At 33.6% G+C, this 15,873-nt stretch overlaps 2 protein-coding genes across 2 annotated transcripts; one reads left to right on the top strand and one right to left on the bottom strand.

Annotated features, from left to right (window-relative positions):
• Positions 1 to 1,362: 1,362 nt before the first annotated feature.
• Positions 1,363 to 2,008, bottom strand: LOC148547485 (uncharacterized). The gene is made up of 2 exons (XM_088495461.1): positions 1,793 to 2,008; positions 1,363 to 1,674 (listed from the first exon to the last, which is right to left on the bottom strand). The coding sequence occupies exons 1-2, from the start codon at positions 2,006 to 2,008 to the stop codon at positions 1,363 to 1,365; spliced, it is 528 nt and encodes a 175-aa protein (XP_088351587.1).
• A 4,937-nt stretch (positions 2,009 to 6,945) lies between these two features.
• Positions 6,946 to 12,732, top strand: LOC107613423 (Nucleotidyltransferase family protein). Its single transcript, XM_016315403.3, has 13 exons — positions 6,946 to 7,494; positions 7,855 to 7,967; positions 8,054 to 8,110; positions 8,232 to 8,327; positions 8,425 to 8,495; positions 9,002 to 9,044; positions 9,627 to 9,707; positions 9,802 to 9,861; positions 10,013 to 10,063; positions 10,343 to 10,440; positions 10,544 to 10,592; positions 11,504 to 11,548; positions 12,037 to 12,732. The coding sequence occupies exons 1-13, from the start codon at positions 7,140 to 7,142 to the stop codon at positions 12,475 to 12,477; spliced, it is 1,560 nt and encodes a 519-aa protein (XP_016170889.1). The 5' UTR covers positions 6,946 to 7,139; the 3' UTR covers positions 12,478 to 12,732.
• The last annotated feature ends 3,141 nt before the right edge of the window (positions 12,733 to 15,873 follow it).

The following is a 15,873-nucleotide window of genomic DNA, read 5'->3' as shown; positions in this document are numbered from 1 at the left end:
ATGTACTGGTACCAATCAAAATTTGGGGACCGCTTGAATTTGTCGAGTTTTGTTGTTCAAGAGAATGATGAGGATAATCAGGATATGGATCAGGGTAATGAGGATATGGATCAGGGTAATGATGATATGGATGAGGGTAGTCAAGATGTGGATGATGACAACGAGGAACAGGAGCCACAGTCAACGCCACCATCAGGGCCAAATTTGCTTCCACAAGAACAACCTCAGTTCTCAAGCCAGTATGTACCTCAGACACAGTTCACCCCCGTCATTTCCAATGCATCAACACTATTGGGGTATGTCACAATTTGAAACAGGAGAAGGAGGTTCTTTTAACCAATTGCTTGATTCATGGCTGCAGATGCAGGACAGTCACAATATGGCAATCAGCCTGATTTCATGGCAGATAGGTATTCGTTGGATGCGAGGCTTCCATGCCATACCTCATCGGTTGCTTCTGGAGGGTTTGTGTCTGTTGACTCTAGTAGAAGTGAAGGTGGACGCGGAGTTCTTAATAGTCAAAATCCTAATCGTGTTTCCATAGGACCTCTTGAAGAAGATGCTAACACACTCGAGGAGGAGGCCAATGCGTATCTAGTAGATGATCCGGATGACGAGGATGACGATGAGGAGGATGAGATAGAGGAGTTCGATGAGGATGAGGAATCCCGTAATGATGGTATTATGTTGTGTATTTTACTTTACATGTTCGATAAGTTATTCATTTTGTGTTCATAAATGGTAAATCCATGTGATTTGAGTAAATGATATGTGGTATCTCTGTTGGTTTGATTATATAATGTTATATATTTAATTGTTTTTATTAAATTGTATGCAGGTCAGGCACACACTTCGGATGACAAAGGCAAAGGTTACAATCTGAGGATTGATCCGCCACGTCGCAGCACTAATCGCTACACTCCATCTGTATTCAAGAAGGCCACCAAAAAATGCAAGAACTTTGTGAAGGATGTAAAGTGGGCAATGAGAAAGTAGTTGTGGTGTAATAAACTTACTTATGTATTCATGATGTGGACTATGTATATATGTATTAATGAACTTATTTATGCATCAACGATCTCGTATCAAATTAACTAATTTGGACAAAGGAGGATCATATTATATAATGCTACAGATGGAGAATAATACTTTCTTGTCATAGTTTATAATGCTACATAGACCAGATCATGTTAACTCGGTATGAGAATTCATGTCATATTATACAATGTTACATAATTCATAATTTGTTAACTCAATTGGACAACTCATGGCATACTATATAATGCTACATATAAAAGATCATCTTAGAATGTGAATCTACTGAGCATCTGTGCCGACATTCGCACCACCTGACTGACGGCATCAGCTACGGTTGTGTCCCTCAGCTCCACATAGCCTACATTGCCTAGGCTGACGTAATATTCGCGTGTCCATCTCATTCAAGAAGTGCGTCATTCTGGGGCGACCTTTCGCCACGCGTCTGAGGAACGGATTTGGCATGAACCGAGGTCCGTTGTAAGCAGGCCATGTAGTAGGATTACCTAGTGGCCTAAACCTTGCTCGGTACACCCTTTGAACTTGGTCCATCTTATACACATCATGTACATACACTTGCCAATCCAGTCGCTGGTTGACACAACATGCGAACACATGTCGACACGGGATCTGGTCCACCTGGAACTCACCACAGTCCACAGTCACATCGAAGGCCACGTAGGTCGACTGCAAACTCCAGTCCACTTGGCATCTCACGCACCTCAAAGACCTCATTCTGCCGGTCAAAGCAACTAACCTGTATGTTTCTTGATGCAAGTTGGTTTGCATGCAACTTTGAGGTCACGACATCAGAAAACACATGCCCGGCATTAATCCGGGCTTCCGCCTCTGTTCTTTTTCGGGTGAACAACTCATTAAGCCTGTAGAATGTTACCTTCACAAGGGCAGTAACGGGGAGATTGCGTGCACCCTTCAATACTGAATTGATGCATTCCACTAGATTCGTCGTCATATGCCCCCATCGATATCCACCATCAAAGGCCAACGCGTACTATTCGCGGGAGATTCGGTTTAACCAGTTAGTGTAGGCCTCGCCCCGTTCTCGTAAATGCTGGTAGCGTACTTCATACTCCCGCACCGTCCTCGAATATCCTGCAGGATAAAAAGAAACAAACGAAAAAAAAGAGGTAAATACACTTATTTAAGGTAACTCCGTTAGTAAATTAATTAGCTTTACTGATCGTTACCTATGTTGACGATCAGTTTCTGTAAGTACGGCGCCTTGAATTTTCTCAGAAAATTTGACTCTATATGCTTGATGCAAAACATATGAAAAGCTCTAGGAGGTGACCAAGCACCGTTACTCCTTTCCACAGCTGCATTTATGGATTCGTGACGGTCGGATATCAGTCCCACACCATCCCGAGTGACAACATGCTGACGAAGGTTACTAAGGAAAAAGTGCCACGCATCAGAAGTTTCTCCCTCCACAATAGCAAACGCAATTGGGACGATATTGTTGTTGCCATCCTGTGAAACTGCCACTAGTAGACAACCCTTGTACTTCCCGTACAAGTGAGTCCCATCTACCTGCACAACTGGCTTACAATGTCTGAATGCTCTAATGCAGGGGGAATAACTCCAAAAGACCCGATGCAATACCCGAACATCAGTCACCAGGTCATCGCCTTGATATGCAGGCATAGTCTCAAAATGAACAACAGCCGACGGCTCCTTATGATACATGGCCTCAAACCATATAGGCAAGGCTTCGTATGATGCTTTCCAGCCTCCAAATATTTTTTCTACTGCCTTTTGCTTAGCCAACCATGCTTTCCGATAACTAACGGTATAGTTGAACTTTGATTATACCTCTGCTATAACCGATTTTACCTTTAAGGCGGGGTCAGCCTCAACCAACGGCTTTATTGCTTCTGCAATTGTGGTTGTATCCAGCTTTGAATGATCCTGAGAAATTGTGGCTCTGGTACATGTGTGACTGCCATTATACCTCCTTATAACCCAATAGTACTTTCGGCTGATCATGCTAACTCGGATAAGCCAGTCACACCCTGACCCATACTGTGTACACTTCGCATAAAATGTCAACGGCTCAGACTCATACACCCGATAGTCTACGCTTCTTCGTATGGTGTACTCTTTTCTCGCCTTAATAACAGCTTCCTTGGAACTGAATTCCATCCCAACAACAAATTCACCATCTGCGATAAAAGAAATTTCTACCAGAACAGCCATACAAAAAATATTTAATACACAAATATTTAAACATCGAAAATATAAGTAAATCAATTTTTCCTGCATCAATTATGTTTTAAATCCAAATTATTTGTATTTAACTAATTTACTTATTTACTAACAAATGCGTATTTATTTTCAAGTAATATACTAACAGCTATTAATTTATATTTAACGAATTCACTAGTTTACTATTATTTCACAAATAAATTCTAATTTATATTAATCTAATTTACTAATTTACTAATAAATACTAATTTATATTTAATTAACTTCCTAAATTACCTCAGAAATACTAACTGATATTTAAGTAATTTACTAATTTATATATAAATTCTAATTTATATTCAACTAATTCAATAACTCCCTAAAAATTTTACTTTCTTAAACTTAAATACACAAGCAGGTAAACAAAAATAAATACTAATCGAGTATATTTTCACACTTCACTTAGCTAGTTGGTCCAACTATCAAAATTAATTATTAAAAAATTTTAATCCATTTTATAAATACGGAGAATTACGTACCTGCACCGATATAATTCGGAAACTTCGGAACATGCATGGCTTCCAAATCCAAAACTCGCATGAATGATGGCTCCTCAAACGGCACTTCATTTGTCAGTGCATTTGCCACATCTGACACATCCGGAGTCTTAGGTCCATCACCTTGATCTTCATCTCCATCTGGACCAACAACTTCGTAGTTGCTTTCGAACTCTTCTTCATTTTCACTATTGTAATCTTCCCGTAGAATATTCCGGTCGGCCTCAGATTGCTCAAACTCAACATACAACTCGATGAACACGAGTTGACTCCGATTTTCAATATACATTGAAAACATCTCTTGCATGCTCGCTTCGTCCGTTACATATTTGGTTTGAAACTGGACGAATCCACTAAACACTTGTACAGGATATCTATATAGAATGCAGGCTATTCTTCTTGCCCTCTCAAAATGAATCTTTTCACAGATCACACCTTTGAGCTCTTCAAATGAGATTGTGAAAGGAATCACAATATCTAACGGATTTTCACAAACAAATGTTACTCCTTCAGATGTTTGTAACAAAATCTGACCAAAATAATATACCTTCAATACAACTCTGTCATTCATTACTCTCGTTCACATAAACAAAATAAAAAACTTGAGAACTAGATTCTTAGCAATTATGCCAGGTAAAGAAGAAACAGAGAAACAAAAAACCAGAGGAAAGAACCGTTGAAGAAGGAGAAGAAGGCGCAAATAGGGGCTCACCACCATTCAGACACTTTTATTTAACATCACCAACATATCGGACCCTGCGATTAGGGTTACATCATTCAAAAATATTATAGAATAACGAAATCGCACCCTCCGATTTCTTAAACCACATTCAAAAGAAAATTATACCCTCCTATTAACTCGGAGGGTCCGATTAGCATCTTCAGAAAAAACAAAATTCCATCCTCTCCAAATCGGATCCACCGATTTGTTTAGCCAAAGCTGAAATTCAAACAAGTTGCACCGTCCGAGTTCATATACCTGACACTAACTAAAAAATTGCCCCACATAATGGTATGGAACTCCATTACTCCATATCCGGGGAAGACACGCACCACTCTTCCATATAAAAAAAATTGAGCCGATGGAATGAACTAGTTATAATTGATTTAATTTAATAAACTAAATAAAATAAATTAAAAATACTCTAGAAAAATATTAGGCCAGCTTCATTATTAAATATAGAAATCTAATTTTAATTATATATAATAGAATAAGAAATAACAAATTAATAGATTGATAATAAAATTTTACCCAAATAAATTTGTATGCCCTAATCGTAAGTGAATACAAGTGGTCAAACAACTAATAAATAGAAATTAATCTTGCCCTAATACGTTGAAGTTTCTATTGATTCATTGTTCATTTCTTGATTATTAAACGTCCTTAAATTTGGATAATTGAATATGTTAATAGATTACCGGCCAAGTGTTTTAGTTTACCGGCAATTAGATTCGCAAACAAACTCTTTTTCAGTTTTTTAGCTAACAATAAATTTTAAAAATGTATTATAATTAATAATAATTTGCTTCTGGCAGTTGGATTTCACAAACAAATTCTCTTTTGTTTTTTTGGTTAAGTACATTTTTAAAATGTATTATTATAAGCCTTTTAACAACAACAACCATCAAATGTATTAAATCAACTTCATATAAGTGTGACAAACAGAAATTAGCAACATATGGTTTAGTTCAAATTAAACAGTATCTCTTCAAAATGATGAATGTAAAATGTATCCAAGATTGTTATTACAAACTAGTAAGATAATAAAGTAGAGAACCTACTTAATCCATAATTAGAAATCACAATCTATTTGGATGAAATGATTATTTTGCCACACTACTCATAACTATAATGGTTTAAGATTCATTATTTTATATAAAATCTCAAAATCGCGTTCGAATTATTGTATCACATTCATCAAGTTTCCTTGTAAAAAGAGTTTTGGCATAAAACAAAATACATACACATCCAATATGGCTTGGTATTTGTTCACTATTGATATTCAAACTATCTTGATTGCTCTTGGCATAGTCATATTGTTCTTCTTCATCTTCTACCAAATCCTCTATGGATTGTTCTTTTGGTACTTAGAATTAAGCCCGGAGGAATTGCGTGATATCGAAGAAGCGATCCATCGATCATATGGGGATACTCCTAATCACCATATTATTCTCTTGGAAACTCTTATCCAGAGAGATATACAAAATTCGTTGGCCATGGTGGACGACAAGGAATGTGGACCGAAACTAAGAGCTTCGAATAAGCTGCCACCATTGGTGAGCTATGGCATGCACGACACAACAAAAAGTCATTGCGACGAATGTGCCATTTGCATGGAAGATTTTGAAGATGGACAATATTGTCAAGTGTTTCCTAAGTGCAAGCACATGTATCATTCAAATTGTATAGACACTTGGTTGCAAAAGAATCCAACATGTCCCATATGTCGTAGTTGCATTGTGTAATTGTGTGTAGAACTGTAGATGATTATGATAGTTCATAGTTGTAAATAATTGTACGTACAAATTAGAGTAATTTACTAAAACAAAACAAATGAAATAAAAGTTACCAGATTATCCTAATTCTAAAATGACAATATTTTTGTCCTCAAACATTTTTGTCCTAAAAAATTATTGTGAATAATCAAATTTTTTTGCCCATTAAAAAATATATAATGGTTTCGGCTAGTTGAAACCAAATAATAATAATAATAATAATAATTTTTTATTTTTTTAAAATATCTTATTATAATAAAATTATTTAAAGATCTTGATGAATTTTTTTTGTTTAGCTTCTTTAAGTAAAACAAAAAATCTGTTATCTTTTTAGGTAAATGAATAAAATTTAAATTAGGTGATTATTATTATTATTATTATTATTATTTTCCTTTTTTGAGTGTATTCGCATTTGTTCCAAGTCCATCCATTAGCATTTTTTTTTATCTTTTTGAGAGGTTTCCAATGTTACTTGTATTTGTATTGAGAAATAGAATTTTCCTATAAATTTTTCCAAAATGAAAAGAATCGGATAAAATAAAAAAATTTAAGATTAATAATCTTTTAATTAATTTTTTTAAATTAAAAAATTAATAAAGTAAAAAGTAACATTTTTAATATCTATAAATCTCAATAACAATAAGAGGCAGACAAATTCAATGGATTAACGGATTAACCTCTCCACTATCTTTTCTCTTTCCTTGATCATTGTGCTCGCGTCACACATAAACCCTGAAAGAAACCCTAATTTCAGCCAAAATAAAAAAATTTCCCTAATTTCTATAACCATCCCCAATTCCTCCACCTCTTCTTCCTTCTCGGTCGAAGAACGCCAGAAGCTCTTCAATGGCGGAGCAGGACCACCCTCCGTTCCCCGAAACTTTCCTCTATGAAACCCTTAGTCCCATCTCTTTCTCGGCCGCCGCCGACGACGACGACAACAACAACAACGAGTCCTACTCTGTCTTCCGCAATGAGATATCCCTCTCTGAAATTCCATCCACCATTCCAGGTTCCGCTACTATCGATTTCTTCTCTCTCGACGTCGCCGAAGAGACCTGCGATCGGGACTCTCTCCCGCCGCCGATCGTCGTGGCGGAGGAGCCCAAGACGCCAGCACTCGCACCCGAGCCGAAGCTCGAGAGCAGTTGGTTTCGCGGAAACTGCAAGTTCAGGAGCCCCATGCTTCAACTGCATAAAGGTATCGGATTGATTGGGATTTTGAAGCACCAATCCATGCTGCGAAAGAATATCTATTTTGCTGTGTTAGATTCTTACTTAGTATTTGGATTTTTTTTATGTTGGTTTCAAAACAGTTAGTTTTCAGAGGAGGAAAAAGGGCGGGGCCGGGGAGGAGTTTTTATTTGAATTGTAACTTAACTAAGCATGCCATGTTTTAATGTGTTTTTGAATTTGTTTACTTTATGATTGAATATCAAAAAAATTATATTCAAATATTAGTTTTTCCCAATTTGTTTGGGGGTTGGGGGAGGCGTTATGGTTCACTATTTATCAGGATGATGGTTTTTGTAATATGTCCGGTTATGCTTGATATGTGCAGAGATAGTTGATTTTTGTGAGTTTTTGTCTCCAACATCTGAAGAGAAAGCTGCACGGGACACGGCAATAGAATCTGTGTTCGATGTTATAAAGCATATATGGCCCCATTGCCAGGTAATCATTTAGTAATTCTATCGCTTTGGTCTTGTTGTTGTTGTTGTACTGAGTTTTAATGTGGTTATAATTTATATGGCTTTCAGGTAGAAGTCTTTGGATCTTATAGGACTGGGCTGTATCTTCCGACTAGTGATATTGATGTAAGTCTTGTTGCTACCCCAATGTGGATCTATATTAATTAATAAGTTGGTGTGCGAGTAGTTTATTGATACCATTGTTATGAAATTTCTAAGTCCAGTTCATCAAATCCTTAAACTACAGGTTGTGATTTTGAAGTCAGGCTTGCCAAATCCACAGCTTGGCTTGAATGCACTTTCTAGAGCATTGTCACAAAGGAGCATGGCTAAAAAGATACAGGTCTACTCAGATTAGTTAAATAGTGATTGATGCCAAGAAACAAATAAATATTTTTTTCCCAAAATGATGTGACATTTTGTGTTTGCATTTTCTGTAGGTGATTGGAAAGGCTCGTGTACCAATTATTAAATTTGTTGAAAAGAAAAGTGGGCTTGCATTTGATGTAAGGTATTATGTTCTTCCGTTGGACTTTGAGTTTTAAAATTTGTTGATAGAGTTTATTTTCTTTATTTTTTCTTGGTTATGATATAATTATAATTTTATTGAGGATCTATGTGTCTAGTTTGTGAACACCTCATCATATATGCTGTTGGATATATAGTTTAATTTGCATGTCTTTTGCATTTGCTATTCTTCTTGATTTTTGTTTCCATCTTTGCATACAATGATTTCTAGTGTCCTACTTATGGAAAAAAACTACGGAGTAAGGAGGTGACATGATGGTTTCTATTGCCTAAATTTTGGGTAGGAATATTTCATAGGTGCTACAGACAAAGAATACCTATTAGTTATTTAGCCACATACACGTAACTTAACTTTTAACTGCTAAGTGATAATGGACTACTCATATCGCTGTTTTTTAATGTGCTTCCTTGTTATTTATTTACTTATATAGATGCATGGTTTGTGGTTTATGCCTAGTGTTTGTTTTGGATTGCCATGTTTTGTTTCAGTTTTGACCTTGACAATGGACCCAAAGCTGCCGAGTATATTCAGGTATGTTTTATTATTTCCTGCTATTTGATTTCAAGATATATTTTTTAATTTCAATTCTAGATAGCAGGGTTTATGTTGTTAGTATTTAACCTTTTAATCCATATTGACTATAGAGTATGCATTTTAATATTGACTCCTACAAGTTAACTTGTATGTGGTACATGGCATACATTTGTTTCTTCATTTTTATTAAACTATTAGGTAATATAGTTCATTTTTTTCTTGGTTTGGGCATTACAAAATCTTTTCGATGAATATATTGTATTAGCTTGGGCACTCAAGTGTGGAATGTAAGCCCTTGTGGCCAATATGTCCCTGTTTCTGCACTGTAATCTTAGAATATTAACGAATAACAAAGCCTTTGAAAGTAATTTCCATTTGGTCTTACAGGAGGCGGCTTTCAAAATTCTAAAATTCCACCTACCTGTAGTCTTCCACACACACACACACACACACAGAGATATAGAACATAAAAAAAGGGATGAAACAAAGAAGCAGATAACTTTTTCTGGAAGTTGAACATTCTGTTTGGATTGAACATGATGTATGTTCTTTGTCATGGTTGAATGCTTACATTTGCAGGAGGCAGTGGCTAGGTGGCCCCCACTTCGGCCATTATGTTTGATCTTGAAAGTGTTTTTGCAACAGAGAGAGCTAAATGAGGTGAGTTTTTCTTGTCAACTATGTTTCTTCGTCGTAATTTTTTAACAATCTGATCCCAGTCTACTTAATTGAAAGATTCTTATGAAGTATGCAGGTATATTCTGGTGGTATTGGTTCTTATGCCCTCCTTGCCATGCTGATGGCAATGCTGCGGGTCAGTGATTCTTAAATGTACTTTAACTGTTCATTTTTTGTGGATTCTTGTTTTTTCCCCTCTCCATCTCCAGTGCATTTTGATTAGTAAAACTTAAAAGCATTTATTTTCCAATGGCATGCTCTGAATCTATGACTATTGTATGTTTTAGAATCTACGCGAGACTCAAGCTTCTGCCGAGCACAATTTAGGGGTCCTTTTGGTGCGTACTTCTGATCAACAGTTCTGCTGCTGCTTCTGCTTCTGTTCCCTCTCTTTTTTTGTTTGGTTTGCCTGGCAGTTAGTGGGCTGACTGACATGTTATTTATTATCTATTTTTGTCCTCTACTTCTAGTTGTAATATTTTTAAAAAGAACTTGTGCTCTACTCTTATTTCTTACCTTTATTTTGACGTCTCCCTTTTTGGAATTTTTTGGCATTTAAGAAGTATATCAAATTTTCCATTATGATATTGTTTGTTCCTTTTTTCCTCCATACTTAGGTGCATTTTTTCGATTTCTATGGACGCAAGTTGAACACTACAGATGTTGGTGTGGCTTGTAATGGGGCAGGAATCTTTTTTTCGAAGAGTAGTAAGGGGTAATGAAAAGGAGCATGAATATGTTTGTGAATAAATGCTATTTTTAACTGCGCTATATGTTGTTTTGAAGTTATTAATTTCTCCCCTTTTTGTGTTTCCAAGGTTCTTAAACAAAGGACGGCCGTTTCTTATTGGCATTGAGGATCCACAGGTTTCTCTCAAAGATATAGATTTTACTTTGAAATTTAATATTTTCTGATGGCTGATCAAGGAAAGCAAGAAATTAAGGGCGTGTTTGTTACATTTTCATTTCAAGATTTGTGAAGTAAACTATGAACACAATAAAATGTTTTCTGCTTTCACTTCATGTTTTCACTTTTTCCTTCAATAATTCTAAAGTAGAAAATACTGAAAATGAAAACACAAACTAGAAAGACCCTAGATTTTCTTAACATGGTGCTTTCAAAATTTTCCTCCAGCATATTTTCAGAGCCATTTCAGTGTTTTTTAGAATATTTACAGAATCTATCATCTCTTCCTATAATAGAGGGGTTGGCTTTTGGTTACTTTCTTTTGGTGTCTCCTCACTCAATTTAATAATTTTTTAAGTCTGCTAATGATTTTTTTTTTTAATTTGTATTTTAACTAAAAAATTCCATGAAGAGGTTTCAAATAGAGCAGTTATATTTCAGTCACAAATACCTCTTAACCAATTTTCTAGTTGTCTTATTTATTCTAAATAATTATATATATTACATATTCCAAATTTATTAATATATTAATACACTAAGTGCCTTTTGGGATGCTAGTATGTATGAGCATGCCTACAAATGGAGAGTTTGAAAATTGGAAACTGAAGATTATCTAAGCAGAGATTATCAATATGCCGATAATTTATTTTTTTATTTTTTTTTTGGAGAGCAGAGATTATTTAGCAGTTGTATATTGACTTGTATAAATCTCTGTACTCTGCATTTTTAGCTGCAAATTACTTGCAATGTCTTTCTAGTATGCAAATTCATACATAACAAAAATGGATTGACACATTTAGTGTATCCTGAGACGTAAATTATTATCATAAGTGTAGGTGATTGACTGGAATTTTTATGCTGTCTAAATTAGGCACCGGAGAACGACATTGGAAAGAACTCCTTCAATTATTTCCAGGTTTGTTTGTTCTCTCTTAGTAAATGTTGTTTTGTATGAGTTTTTAACTTTTTATTGAAGTGTTCTTCTCCTAAGCCCTGAAGTTTGGAGAAACCAATGCAAAAAGTGTTTTCTTTATAAATGTCACGAAGTCTTTGAAATTCATTTCTAGCATAGGGAAGTTGTCATATTCTGCAAATCAGTTCATGAATTTCATATTTCTGGAAGCTGTAATTGCAGAAGAATTATATAATCCATGAGCAAGACCTTTTATTCATTCAGACATAAAAAGTTTTTAGGGCATCATATATTGTATCCTTTTTTGTGCACGTTAGCTTATAGCTTATTTGCCCCACTGGTGGGAGAACTGCATGATTCATTGTGCAATTGTTCAAAAGTTTTAAATGATTGCTAAAGTCTTGTGTTTGCTTTGTCCTGTTTCCTATTGGGCTAGAAGGGTCATCTGCATGAAAGTGAGGCTGACACAATTATATTTTTTCTTTCCACAGATTAGATCCGCATTTTCAATGGCTTACACAACTTTGACAAACACCAAGACCATCATGAACCTGGGGCCCAGCAGGAGCATTCTTGGTACTATAATTAGACCGGACTCCGTGTTGCTGGAGCGCAAAGGAGGGTTTAATGGGGATGTGACTTTCGATAGCTTGCTTCCTGGTGCCGGTGAGCCTTTGGAGGAACAATATGGAGAGCAAGATATGTTATACAATTGGCAGTTCGATTATGAAGAAGAACCGCTGCCACGGGGCAATGATGATGGTGCAGAGCCTAGCACCCGCTCTTCAACAAGGAAGAGGAAATCGTCATCTAAGGAGAAATCAAGTAAGAAGGTCAAGGAAAACGGAGAGTATAAAAAGGTCAGGAATGAGGAGAGTGGCTCGAGGAAAGAGAATGGTGATCTAAAGAAGCATAGGAGAAAACAATGGTGACAATCATTACTTAGGCAAGAGGCAAGTTGGGGTAGGTTTCTTGAAGTGTGAAAAATCACTAGAAGATGTCCAAAGGTGTTCCATTATAATTGCTGTGGAGGGTTATCTTCACTGTATCGTGATCACTTATTTTATATATAAATCGATGTTAAGAGTTGTCTTATTCCCCAATTTTGTTAGAGCAGAAACGCGAGAATAGAAGAGAAGTAGAGAACATGTTTAATTGTCAAAATAGGAATGCAATGATTTAGCTGATATTGATAGTGTTGCCTTGCTTGTCTTTCCGTCTTTCGCATGCTCCCGTTACAATTGGTTAAACAACTGATCCAAGTTCTGTTTAGTATAAGCTTGAGTCAAAAAGTGTTGGGGATTACGTATGATTCAACTGCTGCTATACAACGTTGACTAAAGTGAAGGCAGTTTTGTGTGATTTCTCCTTGATAGGAGAAATTAGCGGGGTTCGTTATCCGATGAAATTTTCACTTTTAAATAATTTTTCTCTCATATTTTCTTTTCGTCCCACTTATAAAATAAATAGTGAGAGATCACATTTTACCTTCTAAAGTAAAATTTAAAATTTAGAAAATCGAAATTTAATAAACAAATATATAACCATTTATATGTTTTGTTTGAGCATTTTATATTTTTGGAACCCGTAATTTTATGACTAAAATGTCTAAAAAATAATTTAGCGCAAGACAAAAAAAATCTGTAAAATTTAAGATTCAAGTCTAAAAAAGATTATTATATGAAAAGACATTTTAAAAATATAATTATTTATATGTCTCTTAATTTATTAATTTAACTTTTTAAAATAAATATTTAGATTTTGTTAAGTAGACAATAACTTTTGTGAACAATGTGAACAATGAACTCTAGAATTGGCCTAATAAAGTAAAAAGATACTCCACTACCAAATTATTCTCTAAACCCTAACATTAAGATAACTATCCGCATACCTAATGAATTGGGGTGTGTTTGGCAAACACGTTGAGGAGGAGAGAAGCACGTTTGAACTTCTTGAAAGCTTCACTTTTATGTTTGGCCATTTTTATTTTCCTGAACGCAGAATTGATTCTGCTTCTGAACGCACGTTCAGGAGAAGCTAAAATTTGTAGCTTCTGCGTTTCACGTTCATGGTTGCTTATTGTCTTTGGAAAATTAGGTGAAAATTTTATTTCTTTTTTACCAATCCTACCCTTCATTTTCTTCTATAAAAAGGATACCACTAACTATTACCTTCACAGTAATTCTTTATAGTTTTTCCTACTTCTTTATAGTTCTTAGTTACAATTTTTTTTTCATTAAAATAGTTCAAATTTATTTTAATCACTAGCAAATTAAATATTTTAATTTTTTATTATTTTTAATACTCATTTTCATATTTAAATTTTTATGTTTTTATTGTATTTTTTACTTATATTTTTTTATTTATATGATAAATATTTTTATATTATTTGTGTAGTGTTCTGATTTCTCATGTTATGTTTTTATAAATTTTTTTTATTATTTACTATACTATTTTTTATAGATATATTTTTTATTAAATCTTTTTTTAATTTTTGTTTAGCTTTGTTCATATAATTATTTATTTATTTTATTGTATTTCTTTTATTCATATGACAAATGTTGTTGACCTTTTTTTAAAGATATTTTTATTATTTTTTTTCATATGAATTCTTTTTTTTCTATCATTTCTTGCATTATATTTATGTTGTGTATGAAATTTTTTTATTTTTTATTTGATTTTATTCATACGAATTTTATTTACTTTTTATTGTATTTTTTTGTTCATATGATATATGTTGTTGATTTTATGAAATTTTTATTATTTCTTATCTGTATGATTTTTTTCTATTTTTTGATGTACTCTATTTTTGTTTTGTATTAATTTTTTTATTTTTTATTATGACTTTATAAAATTTGTAATTATAATTATTATATACTACGTTTATTATCAAAATTTTGTATAATATAAATTATCTATGATCATATAAAAAAGGACAAAATAAATAAAAAATTAATTATAAGTAACAATAAAACCATAAATAATGAAAATTTATAGTCCAAAATAATACTAAATTAAAGAGTACTAATAGTACTAGAAAAATTATAGAATATTTTCTTTTTGTTTGATATTATAAAATTTATAGTACTCTCTTTCATTTTTTTTATTGTATTTATTTTATTTATATGATAAATATTTTTTATATTATTTTTGTTAGTATTCTGATTTTGCATACATATAAAAAAATTATTTAAATTGATGTCTCTTTTAGTAATTTTTTATCTAAAAGTGATTTTGAGTAGTATAATCCAAACAATATTTGTTTTACTATAATCAATTTTGATATAAAGATCGCCAAATATAAATCAGTTAACCCAAACTTACTTTTCATCAAAATCAATTTTATGCAAACTCCCGTTTGCAAACTGCAATCCAAACACACACTTAAACATCCACCCATTGTTAATTGTGTATGAATAAATCGAATCAAAAGAAATAATCATCCAATTAGAAATAATAAACATCCAACATATTCATTATTCATATTATTTAGTATTCTCCTTGTCTACCTATATTTTTTTTAAATAATTTTATGATATTATAATACAATAAAATCAGGCACAATAAAACATAAAGAGTCAGAAATGCCTGGGACCACAGCGCAACCTTTAGAATTCAGAATAGGCAGAGGAAAAGAGGATGAGAAAAGGAGAAGAAAATTTTGAGAACGTAAAAGTGAAATCCTGCTACAGTTGGAAAACATTTCAGTTGACTCAGATGATAAGGTGCAAATCCTGGCAACCACCACCACTTGGGTTTTTTATTTTTTATTTTTTATATCATGGTTGATGACTTGATGTTTTGTTAGATATTATTACCACTTAGATAGAAATTGCTTTGTACACAACATTATGAAATATATGTCAAGTTTTTTAAACTAAATAATGTGTTAATGCAGTCTCATAATTTCATATACTACGAAAAATAGGATATAACTTGTATATTGTGGTGTTCAAATAATATTACTCTAATTCTATACAAATATTATTCATTTAGTGTCTTCACTCTCACTTCTTTAAACAAAATAATGAAACCAAACTAAAAAGATGGATACCAACTGTTTTTGATGTGCTAGTAGCTTCACCAATCCCGTTTAATCTCACAGCTTAGTATTTCTTTATCATCAAGTAACTCAATAACTAATTGATTCAATTTGAACACTACCAAACTTCGGGACAAAACACTTATCTATATAACCCAGAATCATAACCATGCATATATATATCACATTTATTAAGGTTAGCACAAAAGGACTCAGCTCTAACTCCTGAGTTCTGATGGAAAATATAAATACATGAAAAAAGTTAAGCAAAAAAAAAAAAAAGGGG

The sequence above is a fragment of the Arachis ipaensis genome, chromosome B8, assembly GCF_059453495.1.
Source record: "Arachis ipaensis isolate K30076 ecotype BB chromosome B8, ASM5945349v1, whole genome shotgun sequence".
NCBI classification, from domain to species: domain Eukaryota; kingdom Viridiplantae; phylum Streptophyta; class Magnoliopsida; order Fabales; family Fabaceae; genus Arachis; species Arachis ipaensis.
This window is presented reverse-complemented; position numbering and strand designations above follow the sequence as displayed.

Coding starts and splice junctions, on each gene's coding strand:
- LOC107613423 (XM_016315403.3), top strand. CDS start 7,140: ATGGCGGAGCAGGACCACCCTCCGTTCCCCGAAACTTTCCTCTATGAA. Junction 8,328..8,424: donor GCATGGCTAAAAAGATACAG/GTCTACTCAGAT, acceptor CATTTTCTGTAG/GTGATTGGAAAGGCTCGTGT. Junction 9,045..9,626: donor AAGCTGCCGAGTATATTCAG/GTATGTTTTATT, acceptor TTACATTTGCAG/GAGGCAGTGGCTAGGTGGCC.
- LOC148547485 (XM_088495461.1), bottom strand. CDS start 2,008: ATGACGACGAATCTAGTGGAATGCATCAATTCAGTATTGAAGGGTGCA. Junction 1,675..1,792: donor TTGCATCAAGAAACATACAG/GTTAGTTGCTTT, acceptor GGTGAGTTCCAG/GTGGACCAGATCCCGTGTCG.